General features: G+C 45.0%; 1 protein-coding gene across 4 annotated transcripts in view; it reads left to right on the top strand.

The window, feature by feature from the left end:
- Positions 1-21209, top strand: part of ssh (Protein phosphatase Slingshot) — a 151940-nt gene that overhangs the window by 91335 nt on the left and 39396 nt on the right. For all 4 annotated transcript variants that reach the window (XM_089593334.1, XM_014360102.2, XM_014360103.2 and 1 more), the window contains one exon: positions 17693-17871. In XM_089593334.1, the coding sequence (XP_089449460.1) occupies positions 17693-17871 (179 nt within the window). The remainder of the gene's footprint in view (positions 1-17692; positions 17872-21209) is intronic.

The raw sequence follows: 21209 nt of genomic DNA, 5'->3' as shown, positions 1-21209 counted from the left end.
GCCGTCAACTTGTACACTTTGCGAAATCACAATATACCGATCTCCGCAAACGCGTGACGGTTAAAATTCTTATTAGCAGCATTGAAAACCTTTTCGACAAAATACACATACATACGCTTACGTAAATACGTATATATATATGTGTGTGTGCCTCTGTACGTACCTATATATTATACTCTCTTTTGAATCTAATCGGCTCGCGTGTCGCAGTTCGGAGAACGCAAGTGGGTACAATACAGTAGATCCGATATACTCTGCGTTTCTATAAACATAAACCCTCTGGCTCTCGAAAAGCGCCGAACAATTCTATTATGCACGCGCCTCGGTTAACATCGATCGTAACGCCAAGTGTGTAAGTAGCGCTGCTCCGAGAGAGAAAGACCTCTGGGAGAGGTATCGATTACACGCGTGTACTCCAATGCATGTATTGTATACGCACGTGGTGTCTTGAAACGAGAGAGCTGCGACTGTAAATTCATCGGTGTAGGTGTATAATTATGTGGGTACGCACTGAAATGCAAGCGACTGCAAAATATGATCGGTTATTGTATATAATATATGATATGAGTGAGCCACGTCGGGGTGGATGATCCAAAATAGAATAAAGGAATTGATAAAGAGGCAGACATCACAAAGGAAATAAGTACGGGAGAAGGAAAGATACGCACATCACAGAGTGCGGGCCCGGTTGACAGTCTTTCGTATAGTCTCGAGCCGATTCCGTTTGACACGGTAAATCGCGACCCACAAAGTCTGACTGTGCTGTGTACATTATACGCATTTACGTGTCTCTGTTATATATATACGTGGACGGTAACCGAGTCAGGAGTGTGTACGATGCATGCGAATGTGTACCATACACACCTCATCGTCACTCCACCGACGACAGAAATGAATTATACGTGGTGCGTGTGTACATTGCACCGGCAATCGGTATGTGGCGTGATTTCACATGAAGAGCGTTGATTGTTCGCGGTGGCTTGCGTATGTAAGGGGGTCACTTGGGCTCTGTGTCGTCTCGATGGTGTCCCTTCCCTATATTATGCGGCAAAAGAGGTATATATATATACCTATTTGAAAATCGTCGATTGTCCTCCCGTTTGTCGCTCTCGAGTATATTGGTTTTGGAAAAACGTGACGAGACTTTCGTTGCCTACACTCGTTTTGTTTTCATCATTCCAGAAACACACGTTGTTGTTGATGATGTTTGTCTCCCATCGCAAACTGCGAAATCGCCGTAACGGCACATTTGACTATGGAAAAACGCCTACGAAAGAAAAAACGGCTACACGAAAAAAGTGTGTTCCAACGAAACGGTGTCGCAAAACGTATACACACCTACTACGTCATAAGTAGTCGGTCGAGATGAATTTTTCATTGAACGAATTTGAAGAGTCCACCCACATTTTTCATTACAAAAAAAACTTCAACTTTATCCCGAAAACAAACTTTTAAACAAATCTGACTCATTTTTAACGAGTGACGGAGACCCATAAAAAAAAAAAAACAAACGAAAAAAATTACAGGGCGAAAAAAAAAGATCTCCGTGCGATAGAGAAGTGCTAGAAGAGAAAGCAAGCCGACACCTCTCCAACACCACCAGCAAATGGGCGAATCGTGTCGAGCATACATAGTGTGCACTGCACAGGACTACCTGGAGAGATCCTAAACTTTTTTTTTCGACGCGCGGGTGGGTGTACGCTCGCGTGAGCTACTTCTAGCGACACACGGAGAGCACTTGCTGTTGAATGTGAGCTAACAAATTGAGCCACACTCTCCTCCCCCCCTCCCTCCGAGAGAGAGAGAGAAAGAGAGTAATTAAAGTCGTGACGGGCCTCCGATACGTACAGACACCATGGCTAGGGCAAACAAAAGCCTCTTAATTTCCTTTTCTTTTTTTTTTTCTTTACTTCCCGATAGCCGCTCTATATCAAGTTTACACGCCGACCCCCTCGACGTGCACGATAAATATAACTTGCGTTAGCTCGACGTTAATCAGTGCCGTTTGCGTGGGGGTATTCCATTAGGCTGATTAGCTACTGGTTGGAAACAGCTTTGCTTGAGTGCCTTTTGTTTTGCTCGCTTTGCCAAAGTTTGCCAAATCTATATGTACGTATGTCCATTGAGCCGAAGAATGCAGCAGCGATAATTTTACTGTGCCATTTCTTCTTCGCGTTCGCGTTGTTAATGAAAGTATTTTTATGATTTACGGCATTTGTTACAAAGATCAAATACCAGAGGCACAACGATTGTGCAACAATTACTAAAAAAAAAAAAAGTTGTATCTCGCGGAATAAAATGAGGCGTATGCGTGTACGCGAAACAATCGTAAAAAAAAGAGGTTCATTGTTCCATAAATTTTCAAGACAGGAGAGAAGCTCCGTCGCGTCCTGTGTGTAATATCCGATCGCGCGGTGGTGCCTAGCCGACACTTGCGTAAGAACAATCACTCGAGGCCGGGGCTCCGCGAAATCGTCGATTGTTTTCCCCTCGCTCGGCAAAGGACGGACTCTCCAGAAAATCGGCAATAAATCCCGATCGGGGCTCGCTGGGCTTTTCCTCCCGAGCTTACCTGCAGCCTATCCGATCGTTTCGCAAGATAACCCCCTACTACTATTTGAGGGGAAAAAAAAATCGAGCCTCTTTTCTCTCGTTGTCCGTACTGAAAAGAGAGAGAGAAAGAGGCCGCGTGTTTTAAGTGGCGCACGCCATTGTGATGCAGAAAGAAATCGGCGGAGAAGCTGGAAGGTCGGAGTTGCCGATTCACCGATTTGCCTATCGCGGTATCGGCATCTCTCTTGGGACGGCAACGCGTCGGCGGTAATCCGATCGATCTCCCAAGTGGTCTGCATTCCTTATAGAATTTCTTTTTTTTTTTTTTTTTCGTACATTGTTAATGGCCTGTTTTACATTTGACTCGAGCTGAAGACGCTTAGTTACATTCGAAAAATTCATGTTTTTCCAAATATTTATTACGTATGCGATTCTCGCCGATTTCTAACGATGCGCCTTATTTTTGTGTTTCAGGTAAATAAAAATCTCAATCTGGCCATGGTGGTTGGGTTCTTTGGCGGTAACTCGTAAGTTTGCTCCATGTAAATCAGACTCTATCCGTTGAAATTTCGCGATGGTAACCGTAACCCGAGGAAAATCCTTTTCCAAGCAAATAGCAGTTGGATCTTCCCGAAAAAGCCGAAAGAAGCACGATTTCGCGAGTCAATCTTGACGAGCCATCGCTCCGACACCTTTCGCGCGGAGATCAAAGCGCCGTTTATACCTTTCGTATACTTAGTTGTGTACGGGCGTCAAAAACGTGCCTTGCCATCACAGGTTCTGATCGCTTTTTTTTTTTTTTAATACATCGTAATTGTAAACCTCGTTTGCGCGCGATGCGTTCAACTGCGTTAACAATGACAACTATACACTCGTCCCGCATAAACACCGGATAGCGTAGGTACATGCAACTGCAGAGCACTGGCATTGAAGCTATATATATATATACCACGCGATCAAAACGTCATTGAGTGAAGAATGTCAAATGCTTTGTTCCACATTACCTACCACTTCAATTCGATTTCATTTGGCGGTGCCCAGCAAGTACCCACTACCATGTAATTGTACCTATACGGAGCAGAGAGTCAAGGTGCACACTGTTGCGTCGTGGAATAATTGAATGCATTGGGTAATTGCGAGGAACAACAGCGGCGATTACGCTTGAATATGCAAGTGATGCACTATATACTTGACGGATCATCTACTCTATGTATATATATATTATTGCTATATACATTAAGATGTAAATTGGCATTACATGTAAACGTGTACCAAAGTGTGCACCTGCAGTCCGATATAAAGGTATACCTATAAGTATACTTATATAAAAAATACTGGATCAAGTTTGCACGAGCCAAAATTCAATAGTCACGTGTCCCACGTACGAGGGGAATGGAGAAGGTAGTGGAGGGAAGAAACTAACTACCACAGCCATCGGCTATTATTTTCTTGCGCGCATTCGTGGCAGCTCAACCGTTTCCTTTTTGCGTTATCCCGCCTCTCTCCTCCCCCCCCCTCCCCTTGTTCTTTGGATGATATACAGCTCCAAAGGAGTCCACCTTGGGGAATATGAAACATATATACTTATCGAGTGCCCGCAGCTGCGCTCGCGCCACTTTTTTACCCAGGGAGAGGTGGAAAGAAATAACCTATGCATCCCTCCAATGGAATAACGATAGTCGATGACTTTGATCGTTTGCCATCCAGATCGAGCATAGTCGTTGAATTGGGCTGTAAATTTGTTTATTCGGCTGTACAAAAGGACCTTGCTCCAGCTAGTCCAAACCATTGCCGACGTTATCTTCCAACGAGATTGAAAGTTGCGTAATTTACAACGTGCTGATTCTCGAGCTGAAACGTTTTATTGTTGATTAGCCCATGCGGGTGTATCATACAGGTGATACTACAGCGTATTTTTTTTTTTTACGATTTGTTATTGCCCAGTCAATTCAACTTTTCACACATATGTACGTTTTATTACCCGTGCCGCCAATTTATACGAGCGTAATATCAGAGTGTATATGCGTAGAGTCGAAGACAAAGGCTTTACATATCCTGCATTATAAATGCAGCGCCCACTTGAAGTGCTTCGTCGATGATCGCAAACTCCTTTGGTCGTTGTCCGCGTGCGGGCCCTTTCCCGCCCCTACTCCTCCTCCTGCGAAATCTGAGCGGACGCACTTTTTGCGCTTCCGTATGAACGCATACCCATATATATATACATATATTTATACGTATACTTGCAATACACCCCGAGCTCGGCTGATGGAGCGTGCAATAAAAGTCGCGTTGGCTCGACATATATTTGCATAATCGCTGAATTTGTGGCACATAATCTCCCTTTCTTTTGGTTTTTTTTTTTCGTGTCCTGCTTCCGGGGTATGAGGGTATACAATGATACAAACCACGCCTTTTTACCGCGAAATTCTCGTTCATTGCTAATAAAGTACTTCTCGAATTTCACGCTCCCCTGTCCCTCGATTATATTACATTCGTAATACCGTGGAAATCTCGTGTTTTATACACTTACCTCCTACCTCGTTTTTCATCGAGACGATCATCGAAAGTCCTGCATACTTTTATACCATTTATGCAACGATAACTTGGGTTTTAAAGCCAAAGTTATGGGAGTACGTACGATTCAACTGTATGTATGTACATGGTGCGGTTCAGTTGTGTAACCAAAGTAGAAAAATCGAGGGATGCCCAAAGCAAAGTGAACAACTCCAGCCAAGTGGTCGTGACAAATGTTTGCAAACGTGTCGGTCGGTATATGCCTCTAAATTAACTCGTATACCATAATGTACATGTAACAAGTATCGAGCTACAAACAAACAAACCATTCGCGGTCGTTTCGATTTCCCGTATCGTATACATCCCGCAGTGGACAAATAAACGTGCCAATCTCGTCGGAGATCAAGAGAAAAAGGAAAAAAAAAAGGTTGGAGTGCGAAATACCGGTAGGAGCAGTATATAGCCAATTCAAAGGCGAATCTTATCTCGCGCGTACACACGGCATGTATATATACACACACGCGCGATTAAATAAATTGACATGTGCTACCGCGCAGAGTGAAAAGGAGTGAGCTCCTCTGGCCGCGCTCCTTCTCCACTTGCGACTCTATGTACTTATGCACTTTCGAGGGAGATAACGGTTTTGACATTCCGCCCTGTATATACGTGGTGCACAACATTATATATATACGTACATGTGTGTGGGCGAGCGCACGTTGTTTGCTCTCCCTTCTTGCAACGATCCATCTAATCACTCGTACCCACGGACATGTGTTTCAATTAGCGAAAACTCGGCTACGGGGAAACGAGGACTTTCCAACGCTGCGGCAGCCTCCGCATCTCATCACCGGTAAGAATCCCATCGGAGATGAATCGTGAGAAACGGTGATTTGATCGCTTCGCAGTTCATACCGTGTACATCACCTACTTCTGGGCATGATGACGATCGCTGACCAGCAGAGCCATTCTTGAGCAATGTGGATAACGAATTCGTACAGTAGTGACGAATTTACATGGGGTAAATTGGACACAATCGGTACAGAATCCATAGTATGGCTTCTTCCGTATACCCATTGACGAAGGAAACTTACAAAACTTGTGGCTCGAAATTAAAAATAGTGACTCGGCCCACGTGAAAAACTTCATTACACTCGCTTTCGATCCTCATGCTACGAGTGGTGTACCTAATGAGCGCGTAGGAAGTGAAAAAAGAAACGCAGCGGCGAATTATCCGAGATTAGCAACTATGCACCACCACCACACCGGACTGACGATTACCGCGGGTGCATACACGTACAAGCAAAGGGTTACGAGCGCACTTTCTATTTCTAAACGACCGGCCAGCTCTCGCTCGTTCTTCTCCCCGTCGATCTCCTCGTTAATCCGACGAGCAGTGAATAATACCTACGAGTACGAGGATCGACAGGGGCAATTAAAATTCGCTCCGCGACTTTGGCTTTCTTGCTGAATATTATCATCGCTTCGTAGAACGAAAGTCCGAGTCCATTTACGTTCGTACACGTATACGTCGTCGTCATCGTATGGTCGTGCATGTATATACTGCACCTTGAACTTCACCGGAGTCGCTTTCATTGGGAGCGAGTCCGCATTCCTGCGAGTCCTATACGGAAAAGTTATTTCGCCGTCACTTTCGCTAAGAGCTGATCTGGTAGCTCAGAGATCAGCCTTGCCGTTTTTGGATTGCTGCTGTGGCTGCTGTTGTCGCCGCGGTAACTGCGAATATATATATATACATCACATGAGTTCCTGTACAGTGGGCAGAGAGAAAGATTTTTTGCAACTCTCTGAGTGATTGCCGGAGTTTCGAGGAGACAATGCTGCCCGTCTAGCTTTTCCTCTGGGCATAAGTCGTATAATGAAATCGGCGAGAGCCGGAGTTTGAGCTTTTGTTTTGCTCGCTTCGTCGTTCAATCGTTATTCCTGCAATTTTTTCAGGTTTTCTTTTGCCTTTTTTTTTTTAATATATCTCAAAGTATTTGTGATAGAATGAGTCATACTCGCGTGGTTTTTACCCATAGATGTATCGGTGAAAATTCTGGATTCACTGTGGGACTCCTCAAAACGATTGATGATGTTTTCACAAGACTCGGGAAGTTTTTCACACTGACTCCAGGAGTGAGCGTTGGCTTGATCGCGCCTCTTCTTAAAAGTAGCCAATCTAAAAACAAAAACAAACACGAGTATAAAAGTCACAATTCCATCACCACTCATCTATAGCAACAAAGAGAGGTTTCACGACAGGATTCAATAGCAAACTCAATGTCCATCACCCGATCGGCGACTAATCTAGTCATTCCTTCGCGCGTGTAACACTTTGTATGAATCCTCCGATCGTCAACCCGCGCCCAAGTATCGGAGAGTCCTCGGCTTCTCTTTAATAATGAGCCGTCAACGCTGTCCAACGCTGTGCGAATTCCAGCTCGCTCCTGCACGCGTGGTGGTGCGCACACGGAATCGGTAACATATAACATATGGGAATAAAAGAGAGCCTGCCGCTGCTCAAGGTCAAGATCGTCATGGCAGATATATATACATAAGGGGGGAATCTCCCTCTCTGTATTTCTGCTCTGGGAGCTAAGGTGACTGGCCTTCAAGGTCGTCTCTTCGCCGACGAAAAGAGCATATGAAAGCTCTTTTGTACACGTACAGGTATGCACGCGCCTCCATACAAAACATACCTATATATATATACTCTTGGCGAAAGAGGAAGAGAGCCCGAGTACGTTGAGACGAAAAGAAGGTTGGCCGAGGGGGAGAGAAAGAGAGAGCGATCAAGGTGGTGAGATATATTTATAGAGCCGAGGCACACGAAGAGGGAGAGCAGCGGCGGACAAAGGGTGTAGTATACGGAGAGTGTACATCGCAGCGGGGCGATCGCCGAGCTAACCGGGAAAATCGGTGGGAATGATCGGCGATAGTGATCGATTTCCAAATCCCACGCAAACCACCTTTGTCCATGCAGAAGATAATATATTGATATGTAGCGAAAAATTTCCAAGGACGAATAATGCCTTGTTTCATTGCTCGCGAGCACACGTATAAGGGGATATATTTTTTTTTTTTTTTTTTTTTTTTTTCCAAACAGCAAGCCCATAACTCCTCGCTGAAAGTAGGTCTGCCCCGACTCTCGTTAAATAGCTTGAATCGACGTCGGGAGACGAGTGCGCTCGTGTGTGCATGCGCCTATACATTATTTTCCTCGAGTGGTCTTACCCTACATGCGCGTAGCAAAAAGTCGACGACGTCTCGAAGAAAGAAAGAGGGGGACGTAAACGCTCCGCGAAGGAAGGAACGAACAAGCGTGCGAAAGCCACGGAAGAGAAGAACGAGAGCACACCTCGCTCTCTCTCTCTCTCTTTGCGTCTGGAGATGTTATCGTCTGGTGCGCACGTCAATGCGCCTCTTCGTACACGGTACATAAAGAAGGGGGTGGGAGAGAAACGCCTCGTGCACGAGGGAAGGGTCCCATCTTGGGGGTGGTCCCTTTGGGGAGAGCGGCAGGTACGTGCATCTCTTGTGCTTTATCTCGAGCGAAAAACGGGAGCTAAAATAAAAACGAGAGGGAGAGAAGGAAGGAGCATCTGCCTCTTTTTCGGGCGCCCTCCTTTGTTCCGAATCTCCATGGCTTCCATTTGCTTGTTTTTCTTCATTTTTAATCGTACACCTACTTCGGTATGTGCTGTTTGCTTTTTATCTCCGAGCGTGACGCGACGCATTGCTCGGGATGACGACGGTCAAGGTGTATACCGGGAGTAGTGCATCAACTCCGCCTTTTGGCGTTGAAAATCCTTTGGACACAGGAGTATGAGTAGTTGCTTTTTTCCCCTCCTCCTTTTTATCGACGATGATTCCAGAGATTAAATTAACGAAAGAAAAACGAAATGAAATTTTTCCCTCGTGGCGAGGGTACACACTTTAGCCGTCCTATACCAAATTCGGCACTTAAACGCCGGTCATCTTATAGCGGAGCTCGTACACGGCAATTTAAAGTCCCGTCCGTGCGGGAGCTCTATAGCTCTAGCGAGCTGCTCGCATATATATATATATACCTGTGCCTCATTTGAATATATTCTCACGGGGGAACATAATATATACGCTCTCTCGACTTCCTCGTTATTTCGGCTTGCGTATATAAATATGTGTACATACCTCGGTGGTGCTTTCGACCGCAACACCTTGACCGAGTGTACCTATATGTGTACATACGCCAGTATACCGAGGCCAGCAACGGAATGTACGCGTGTACTTGTGAACTTACGTGACGCAACGGTATACAAAGGAGCGCTCTTTGGGTTATCCTCGAAATGACGCGCTTGATTTATGAACTTCTCTTCCTCCGTCTTCGTTGATCTCCTCCCCCCTCCGAGACTACGAGTATATAATATTGTGGTACGCAAAATACACCGTACGTTACTTAACACGTACCTATATACATATAGATGCACAAAATATACTTGAACAGTAGCTCTGGCGGGAGATTCCGTTCGTTGAATGTACACCTATCGGATCGACTTATTGTCCATTTCGTACAGATATCGTATAATGAGCTGCTGCTAACAATGGGTAAAAGGTCATTGCTATATCGCACGATAAATTGCATTTGCTGCCGCTGGGGCTCCACGCGCAAAAGTTTACCAATACTCAATATATTGCGCGTCGAGTAAGGATCATTAAAGTGTCGCAAGTCTGGAAAAACGCCGGATCGAGGTCTCATTATTATCCCTCGAAGACTCGATAATATTAGCCTCAAATCAGCTAGTTACGAGTTAGTTGTGTAGACCTGCGAAACTGACCGAAAGCTTTACACGATACCAACTTTCGAGAGCGATCGATCGATATTGTCAGTACAGCTTACCAAATCGATGCTTCGCGTAAGCTCCGTATGGTGGTAAAACAATAACAAGTGTAGCGCCCTGTGGCGTTGCCCAAGTAAGTATACGATGCGTGTGGGTACTAAACTTGGGATCACGAGCAAAGTTGCGTTACGTGATTGATGGAGCCCGACAGCTGTGTCTTACGCAACGTGACTTGATTACAATATTCATTTAATTGTACCAGCGGCCATATAGCTACACGAGCTCTTTCTTGGTTTTATTTTTTTTATTTTTTCCTTCTAATTTACGGAAATATCGCAATTAGTTACAGCTCACTAGAGTACAAGGTATAAACCAACAACGAGTGTAAGGGATATACGCTTACGCAACGACAGCGTGCAGCCTTATACCCCCTCGTGATTCGGAGTGACCGCAATTTTTCCAGCTTTGCGTCGCAGTAAATCTAGAGCTCAATTGAATGGTCGAATCTATACATACGTGTCTCTTTTCTCCTCCAAAAGTGCGGTAAACCGAGACTGAGCACCGCAGAATTTTTTTACGTATACCTCCCTATATATATATACTCATCAAAACGCACCACATGGTATCTTCCTCTTCCGTGTAATATGTATACACCACAGTTTCCGTCAACTCTTCGTTTCACGAGTTACAAGCCCCAGCTGTGGCTGAACTTTCGATTAATTGGCGCGTCATTTTGCCCATTTCGGGCAAATACGCGCGTCCATCACACGTGGCAGTGAGAGTGTTGTTGTCCACACCGTTATCCTTAAATACTTTGGTGTATCTTCTTTTATCGTTTTATCGAATAGAATATGGAATTTCTCCCGCGATTATACGTGTCACCGTATAATCTTCTTTTCATTTACATCACCTATGATGTCCTTAGCCTCCGATATAGATGTAATTTCTGTAATGCAAACACTCGTTGTTTTGTAAAAAGAAAAAAAAAATACCCAAGCAGTAAGTAATATGCTCCACTGCCCGATGAATCTACCGTGAAAACCGTATGCATGTGCCGAGAGAACGCGTGCCTATTACACAATCACATAGTCGAGGTCAGCTGACGGGTATAGAGCGAGCAAATAATAAGACTTGCAGTCAGCTCCCTCCACTTGTTACTGTGCGCACTATCGCTTAGGCTTTTTTTTCACATACGCATCGAAAGAAAATTTCAGAGTTGGTGTACACGACCTTTGACACTTTGGCTGAGATTTCTCGTCTATTCATTTATGTTGCTCTCTTTGTTTATACGCTCGTGTACGCGTGGTAGACAAAAATGGTACCGAGGAGATCGAATATATTATGTCGTCAGTTGATGGTCTTTTCGCTGGAGTCATTAATAAAGAATTTTGTTTGGCTGCGCAAGATGGACCGAAGCAAACAACTTTTTTCGCACTAAAATTGATTATCCATTCTGCTTCCAAAGTACATTCTGAAGAGCAGTGGTACAACAGGTGAATGCTTGATAATCAACCGAGAACTTTTTTTTTGCGCAAAATAAAAACTATACGTGAAATACTCGCGAACTCTGATTTTGCATTCATCGTGATTGCTCATTCAACCGGTCGAAGGAAAAAAGAGTCATCGTCAAAACGAGCGAAACCTCAAGTTCTCTTATCACTGCGCGTTTTAGTGATAACTACTCATTGGAACTCTTTTTTGAAACGTCCCAATCTCGTTCCGCACTTTCAAGGTAGGAGGCACTTCTGTCCGCGAGAAGACGGTCCCAAGTTTTGATCCCATTGGCGCCCAATGCCAAATTGACAATCAAGTCGCATTGCTGCGAAAACCCAAAGAAAAACCTCACTATGTTTATTATTATGTCGCAAATCGCATGTACACCAATACGACCGTGTGGCTCTTACACAAGCTATTATTATTATATTTGGGTCCATTTCAATCACGACACTTATACGCACAGGCCAACGAAAATCGGAGCTTGAAATCATTGGGTTGCACTGGCCCGCATATTGTATCGATTTATTCAAATTTTTTCCCTCAATGATATTTACGTTTATCAAAGTCACACGTACCTATGTTTTTGTTCTCCTCGTGTTTGATTTTTTATTGGTATAACGTTTTCCTTCTTCCACAACGATAGCATACACATATAACTGTCGGGCAGTACAGGCATTTGACGAAAATTCTAGCTCTCTCTTTTTCGCCATTCGATTAAGTTTGAGGTAAAAAAAGCTGCAATATTACAGGCATCTGCGTATATGCATATATATAATATGGTATTTGATTATTACATCTTCAAAAGTCGAGCATACAATAACATGAGCGTCGGTGCGATGATTTATCGACCGCTATGCGTTGAGGAAACAAAAAAAAAAAAAAAAAAAAAAAAAATGCAACAAGAGGCTGCGCATTCTATGATAAACCGCATGAAACATCGTGTACAGCATCTTCAGAGCACGAAACGAGAACCAATAGAGGGATACGCCCGCCGTTATAACGTATCCCCCGTATGGCATTGCACCCCCAGAAGAGGTAAAATTTATCGCCGCGTATAATCTAATGCACAAACATTTGTGGGTGTGTATACATATGATATGTACCTCGGGAGAGGAAGCAGTGGTACCGTTACAGCGCGATCGACATTTTTCGTACAACAATCAGGGCATGTATATATAACACGTAGGTACAAGCAACGACCCGCGTACGGTAAAGCGCGAGCGATAAATTTGACGTTTTTCACCAACTGACCCACTTTGACGCCCCTCTTTATTTTCTTATGTTTGTTAAATTCGTCAAATCCCCGATCTGTTGTATACGAGCCATCTTACTCTCTGTCGCTGGAACTACGGAAAAAAAAAAAAAAAAAAAACTTAAATCTCGAGAACTACACTATGGCATCTCTCGCCCAGACAACGTTTACGTGCGATTAGCGATGGAGAGAGAGAGAGAGAGAGGAAGGAGCAGCGCGGAAAGAGGCCGGAGAGGAACGAACGTGGGCTTGGCTAATTAGCTGGTTAATGAGGTTAAGCCACGGACCGGAAGTGCAACGTCCTGCGGTTCTCTCTCTTTCTGTGTCATCTCCTACGTGCACGCGCGTGTGGTCGAGCAGCAGCGAAAAGAGAGAGAAAACACACGTAAATGTCTGTGGAGGATTATTCAAGTTGTCGTTCGCGTCGATTCCTTTCATGGAGGTGGGTTGGGGAGGAGCTGTTGACGGTGGAATCGGCTCTCTTGGAGACGGCCGGAGGTCACTTTGGGTGCGAACGAAAACACCTCGATTGTTTTCTCGATGCTGCTACTTGTACTCGAGGAAAATCGGTTTGGTTCTCGCTTCGAAATTCCCCGCAACGTCGAGCCATTGTTGCCAAGGGGGCCTCCTCGTGCACTATCTACTCCGCGCGTGTACACGTAACACATAAAATAGACCGCGAATGATTTATTTCTCCAATTATTGCCCCGATCTGTACACCTTTAATTTCGCAACGGCGCGCTTTCGATGATTAGCTTCGGCGTGTATAGGTATCTCCCGAAATACCCCTCGCGTTCACCGACGGAGAGAAAACGCAATTCGTGTTTTTACGCGTCGCAATGGTACTCTCGATCTCGCTTGGCTTTGGGAGGGGGAGGGAAAAAAAATAAAGGATAAAGGCGTGTATCCGCTTTTCCGAGGCCCCCCGAAACGTCATTATACAACCGCGATCGCTATCGCTAATGAAATATATACTTACACGTAAAGTGCCTCCCGATTCGTGCTGTATACGGCCGATTAATCTGCCCAAAGAAAGAGAAAAACCACTCATTTTCGCACACCGCAGAGCGTACAAATATGTACGCGTATGAAATCTCGCGTGCGAGTTTTGCGCGGATTATCGAGAAAAAACGATCCGAGGCGGTACAGTTGTTCATTCCGCGCCTTAGACTATACAGGTATATATATGTAGTATCGGTACACGCGCTCGTTGCACCGATTCGAGGATCGAGCTCCATTCGTTTTTACGCAAGTGCCCTCTGTTTTTTTTTTCTCAACGATAATTAATGAACTGTAAAAAAAAGAGTGGGGTAGTGAATTTTTTTTGCGCTCGAGTAAACGACGATGCACATTACGGTGCCGCTGACGTTCGACAAAGTGCTCAGAGCCACACAAGTGAATAGGTATACACCAAAGTTCGCTGGTCCGTCCAAGGTTGCAACATATAGGAGCATAATAATCGCAAAAGAGAGCACGAACCTTGTGCCACATAATAACAATATAAATATGCCCACGGTATACGTGTGTAGGTATACAACGTATACGCCACGTGTAAGGGGGTCTCCTCTCTCGGACACACCCATAACAAGTACAAGAGCCGCACAAGTTGAAACGCTTGATTATCGGGAGCAGAGCGCGTGTACAGCCGGCCAATATAATTTATCGCGACGTTCATTGTTGTAATGTTGCTACACGTGCACGCGCTCGACTTTTTTCAATCTAATTCTTGAAAATCGAGAGTACTCTCTCTCTCTCTCTTTTTATCTGTATAACTAACCAAGTGCACGTGAGACGTGGAACGTTAGTCCGATAGAGTTAGAAAGATGTATAAATAAAAACTGACCGCGATTGCTGCCCATTGCAAATATGTACGGTTATCGGTGAGAGAAACCATACGTAGAAAGGAACCGTGATAACACATCCGGTGGGGACGACCAGATTTATTTGTTTTGTTCGCTAATTACTGACCGGTATCTTTTACGCTCAATCTTGGGACTTTTTCGTCTCCAGCCAAGCGCTCATATCTGCAAGTTATTTTTGCAAGTTACGCACTATCTCCTTTCGGCTAGAGACGTATGTAAACATGCAAATTTTCAAGCAAAAAAATTAAAGGGCGTAGAGCTTCCATTTACTTTGAAACAAATGTTCCACGCTCTGGAGAGAAGATGAATCTCATCGACGCATCTCCCGAGTGTCGGTGGCAAATGCGCTTACATCTCGCTACCATACGCATCAGCATAAGTAGCTCTGCCTTTTGTCCTTCCCTCCTCTATTGTACACACGAAAGCCAACCTACCTCCGGAGTTCAGCTTCGTACACGCGCTACCGGTTTTGAGAGAGAGACCGGTTTGTAACGTAGGTATATATCTATTTGTCTCCGGTTATTTCCACTCTACTTACCGCCTCTTCCGGTTTGCCTATTTTTCGTCCTCCCTCCAAACAACGGCTCGGCACTTTCTCGATGACAGCAGCCACGCCGCGCGTGTGTATGGGCTACAATGTAAATTAATGCAGGCTGTCGGGCGATACTTATCTCCTTCTTCGCGCTGCCGAGGGATTTGCGTGCGTCGCGTGCAGTGGCCGGCCACCGCAATTTCGCGAAACGAGGGAGGAGAGACTTTCGTCGTGTGTCCTCGTTCCGGCTCTTGATAATCGTACGTCGATGGCTTGAAAAATCCCTCGCGAGTGCGCTTGTTGCCCCCTTTCCCTCCCCCCCTTCCGAAACATTATATCGGTGTACTTGTTCTTGTTGCGCCAAACAATTTCATCAACGCGCGCGTACGCATACTATCGGCCAAATGTGCGTTCATTACGTCATGTAACGGGTAACACGAGGGGAACGAATATTTTCACCTCGTAAAAGCCGATTGCGTAAAAAAAATGTAAGGTTTGTAAACGCAACCGGTTTCTCGATGATAAACACTTCAATTAAATATCAATCATCCGATTTTTTTTTTTTTTTTTTTTTAAATCGGTATCTCGTTTACGGCTCGCAAAGCCAAAGTAGCACCCTTGGGAAGAAAAAAACAAATCAGCCACTCGGATAACGCGTGTATTTCCGATACGAGCTGGTTGTTGTTGTTTTTTTCATTTCCTTTCACTCGCGTACGCGATATTTATTACACGTGTCGCTGCGGGCGAAAATCGTCATTTCGCAGCTCGCGGTAACTCGAAGCACAATTATTTCCTACTCTCGAGACGGAACGCTTCGATACACTCTCCAATTACCAATTTAGATTGGAAACTACCGTTTTTGCAAAGACACCGCGTGGAAAGAAAAGAAAAAACAAAAAAACAAAAGAAGGAAAGTAACGAGAGAAAATTAATTTCGCAAAAATCAAAAACCTACTGCCGCCGCGCTCGTTAAATTACCGCGATTGCGCAACCCCTCGTGCGCGCGCTGGGCACCATTTACAACGTTATTTACAAGTGTACGCGCGTAACTTCAGCGTGGCCTATTACGTGGTGTGGTAGAGGCAGAGATGCCGCGCATTTTTCCCACGTGATGATGATGCTACACACGGGCTCTGATCGAAGCAGCAAAGAGTGCCGGAAAATTCTCTCCCTTGCCCGTTGATTTACGCTCGTAAGTTATGAAAGGGGGAGAAAAAAGTTAGCTCATAGTGGCCAGTCAAATATTCGCTTCCGTGTGTGTCTTCCAAGCCAAGAACCACTTTGGAGATGTACGAAGCTTTGGATTAATAGATTTTTATAATTGCGTCTGGTGAAAAATCGGTCAATCCTCGGTCTGGTCGATTTTACTCACGGCTAATTACTGCCAGCTGTTTGGTATAGTCACACGTGTGTAAAAAAAGAATAAATGAGTTTCGCGGAATCTCGCGTTGTTGTAAGTACAATAAAATTCAATGGCATTTTTTCCCTCGAATTCCCAACTACGGCGAAAGTTGGCCTTTACGCGTGTTACCAATTATTGTCGCACCCGTACCATATTGAGGGGGGAAGAAGAAGAGAAACAACAGCGAAAGATGACTGTAAGAAAGGGATGGAGAGAAGATGAACTTATCTCTCGTTTCCCGGAATAACTCGGAGAGTGTCTGCGTGCCCGATGTATATCTTCTGCTGCGCGTTGCGTAAGTACAGCCACTTAAGATCAGCCCGTGCGTTTATGTAAGTAACATGTACCTACTTACGCTTCGACGATCGGAAAGGTTGGGGGGGGGGCTGAAATACGGGGATATTCGTGGCTCGTGATAAAATTGGAAATGCGCGCCAATTGCTCGCACGCGAGCGCCTTACCGTAATTGACTGTTTCTACTTAAAAAGCCCTTTTCGGACGCTGCACTCTACGCAATCGAGTGCTACGTATAGGTATTTACGCCCTTTTTGGGTCAAGTCGAGATAATAATAACAAAAAATATGTAATATCCAAAGATAAAATAAAAAAAAGGCACTTTTGTCGCAAAAAGAGAGCCACGCATTCGTAGTCCATCAGGAAGTGCGGTGGTCTCTTGTACAGCGCGTGCGACGGGGAAACCCATGCGCTTAAGTCCAAAAAGCCTCTCCTCTTTCGGACCGATTTGAATCTTGATTTACCGAACGATCGCGGGAGCAACAGAGGCCTTCCCAGCTCTCGTGGTTTCCGCGCTTCGACTGATTTATGACGATTGCGTTTCAACTCCGAGAAGAAGCCGGACAAAAAAAATACAAATAAAAAACATAAAATAGGAGGAGGAGGAGGAGGCTGGACCCTTAGGGAGGATTTAGAACCGGCGATTCTCGGCAGTCCGCTGTGTTGCGCCTAGTTGCGCCGTTTGTTTCGACCCCCCCCCCCTTGCTTCCCTTCTCATCTTCTCGGGTCTCCTAACGATGTCGTTATGGAGACGAGCTGGTGCTCTTAGATCTTGTACCGTAACGCGTGTATTTTTCGTTGGGTAATGATTTTTATTTTTTTATCCCAGATGAAGCAGTACACAGTTAATTTTTTCTTTACATCCACATTAATTGTTGTGGAAAATTAAAAAAAATAAAAAATGTGATGTTGGTGGCGATGCGTCGACAACGAGAATGAGCTAATCGTTGTGTATTTTTGCTGTTGCAGGCGGTGAAGCTGGAATCGGTTCACCCGGGCCGCACGCGCTACTTGGTGGTGGTGTCGTGCACGGGCCGCCAGGACGCCGAGGAGAGCTGCCTACTCGGGATCGACTGCAACGACCGCGCCACCGTCGGACTGGTCCTGCGAGTACTCGCCGACACTGCCATCACTCTGGACGGCGATGGGTGAGTTTTTTCATTTTTTTTTCTTTTCTTTTTTCTTCCCCACGTGCTCGTTCGAAGACTCGTGCAACGGTGTGCAGGAAGTCGTTGAGGACTATCTGCCCGAGATTACATAAATTTAAATGGATCTCCGGTACTCCGGTCGGGCAATTAATCGCCAGATTGAGGGTTTGCTGCAAGATATCACGAGACTCGTCATTTTTTCTGCTCCTTTTGGAGTAACGGCCAACTTATTAACCGACAGAGCGAATGGAGATTACTTCGCGATACACAGGTGTATGGAGATCTACTCTGATCATTTTTAACCCTTTTTTTTTTCTCTCCGTATACCCATGTAAACCGCATTTTTTTTTTCTTTCAATTTAACGGTAATTATAAATAAAATATTAATATAATAATATTGGAAATAACTATTATCTGGAAATGATAATCAAACACGCTGGGGCACAAGAAAACTCGGCGATCCCGCACACTGGATAAGCAAAAAATGAGAGAAAAAAAAACAGTAGTCGGCAGCAGGCGACGTTTTTGGTTCAATAGCCTTATCGTCGGAAGTGTAGCGCACTCGTGCGGTTTAATTGCACACCCCGTCAATATACATAGGCGAGCGTGCGCTCGCGTGACGGCCACTGTAGGCAATTACCGCCGAGACTTTTCGCGACAGCGGCCCGGAATGGCCCTTTTTTTTTTATCTCTCTCCTTTCTCTTCGACGGTAGCCGCGGGGACGCGTGTTTGACGCTGCATATACACACCCACGCGGGCGATCGGGAAACCGCGATAAGCCGCACGTGATAAAATTTCCGGGATCCCCGTAATGGCTCGCTCCCTCCCTCCGAAGGCATTATACGTATACCGTACGTTAAATATATGCAGATTTTGGGTAAGAGATATTACGCCACGGGGGGAGCTATTACGTTTGGTATACATTATTCGGTTTGGATTTTTTTTTTTCACCGATGTCACTCGACCGTGAAAAAAACAAACAATTTTTTAGTCTCCTTTCGTACGGATGAGGAGTGCGGAAGTTAATACCATCCCTGTTGAGTATATCGGTACTGGATTAGCAGGATGGAGTCTCCACAGATTCGAAACATTGACAATCAGACATGAGTATATATTTCCAAACCGAAGCTCCGAGATGTGCACGTCACACTTTCGTTGCTTTCTCCCTTTTGTCTCTCGATTTTCCCGTGCAGATACAGAAGCTCTCGACGAGCGTTTTCAATCTTATTCGCGAAAAGTCATACTTGCCCCTGCGTACACCTACTGGCTTACAAAGCATCGGAAAATCCGGAGGCACCGGTATACCGATCGCCAATCATCGTCAGCTACTACAGATACTCACCGCTGTTGGTCGATAGAAAGTTACACTTTATGGTCAATTGCGTCGTATCTGCTTTTGCTTTCGTTAGTTTGCGGCCTTTTGGACGTTTTAATGGCCATTATCGCGCGCTCGTGCACCTCAGCGTCCGATCGACGGGGGGAGATTTAGTTGCTTTTTTACATCGGCTGTGGCTTTACGACTGCGAACCACGGTATAATACACTTTTTCCTCTCACACGTGTGCACGTATAGCAAACGCTTTGCAATAAATTTTAGCTTCGGTATTAATTAAGTTTGATACACACGAGGGGAACGAGCCGCGTGAATCGTGGGACGATTACACACTTGCCCTTTCTTTTTTTTGTAAAGCAGACCTTACAATTACCATGTATCAATGACCCGGAAGGAAGAAGCGCTTTCGCAAACGTCTAATGAAATAGACATTACGCGTAACAGCGGGTTATGAATCTCTCAACGTAATCCAATTCAAGATAAGTTTACACCGATTGTCGGACAATCCTTTGAAACGGCCGATCCGAAATAATACCCGAATCGCCCAAATTGAGCGTCATTAGCATTGAAAAGGGCTTTTTACGCAATCACATTTCACACACAGAAGCCTCAAACAAAAAAAAAAACAAAAAAAAGAAAAGAAATCCTCACAGACATCAGAGGCAACGCAACGCCAGAGCACTTAACCACTTGAGAGGCAGATAGACTCGAGAGAAAGAGAGTCTGAATTCGCTTCCGCGTGTAGTACGTAAATGTACACAGCTTGGACGCACAGTTTGCGCAACACGCGCGAGCGAAGCAACAGCACAATGTGTATTATGATCCTAATGGAAGCCGAGCAGCGCCGATTAGAAAATTGAAAATCATCCGCACGGAGCTAGTGGCGGCGCACACTCTCCGTTTCGAAGACGATGAATCAGCGCGGGAGGCCTTTCTCCCTCCGGCTGCCGCTTTTTCGCGATCGAGGATGCAAGTCATTATGGAGACGACGCGCGGCGGGCGAGTTGTCTCGGGGACATTACACACGAAAACCGCTCTGCCTCCTCCATTCTCTCGTCTTAATTGCCGGCTCAAGTGCGCTGGAAGACTAGTACAGTTGCGTAATGCTTGTTCCAACGTGTGTGGGTATATACCGTTGCTTCATTGTCGCGATTATTATTCCAAACTGCGAGTCTCTCATAATTCACGGAATGTGTACCTTTTTTGGGAGGGGCCTCGAGGTGTAATTCACCCGTGGCCGAGGCACGTGTATAATTACAGGACGAAGGGGGAATGTTAAAAACGTTGCTGTTTCCACGTGCTGTAAAATTTTTATGCCCATCAGGGTGTAAATATTATACGTATGTGCACAGACCGGATGATTGGATTGTCAATGTTTGACGAGTCGCTGCCGGGATGAATTCTCGCGGTGCCGATTAAGGCTCATTAAAATTAACAGAGCCCCGGAGTACCGGTGTAATTTACGTATCAATAAGCCGACGATGATTATTTTATTACTTCGCAAATGGACGGAATGTAATCGTTTAATCGCCGTTAAAAAAAAAAGAAAAAAAGTCCAACCTTCGTTTGTTGTAAAATTAATGTCAACGTATCTCGGGTTGTTACGTAATTGCACGCTCAAAATGAAAGAAAAAAAGAAAGAAATCAGCGAAATGGCTCTTAAACCTTTATTTCGCTCTCCGTCGCACAAAGCGATGTCATTAAAATCCCCGAAGCGCGGGATTTTCTTTTACCAAAGAGTCATTAAAGAATACATCGCTCGGTCCATAATTTCCACAGGACCGTTGGGAGAGGGTAAAAATAATTTTTCTCTCGCTTTTTTTCACCTTTTCGGAGAATCATTTTGTTGTTGTTGTTGTTGTTGTTCCTTTATCCTTCTTTCTCCGGAATTTCGTGCGCGCGCGCAAAGAAGAAAATAAGCGCCCAAAGCGCACGTACAGCTATGACGGAGTAGCGCGCACTCGCTTTGTCGACACCGCTACTTGACCTATGGGTTAAAACTCGC

Source organism: Copidosoma floridanum, unplaced genomic scaffold, assembly GCF_036245765.1.
Source record: "Copidosoma floridanum isolate Cflo_tuat_1 unplaced genomic scaffold, Cflo_Japanese_pri ptg000019l, whole genome shotgun sequence".
Taxonomy (NCBI): Eukaryota; Metazoa; Arthropoda; class Insecta; order Hymenoptera; family Encyrtidae; genus Copidosoma; species Copidosoma floridanum.
This window is presented reverse-complemented; position numbering and strand designations above follow the sequence as displayed.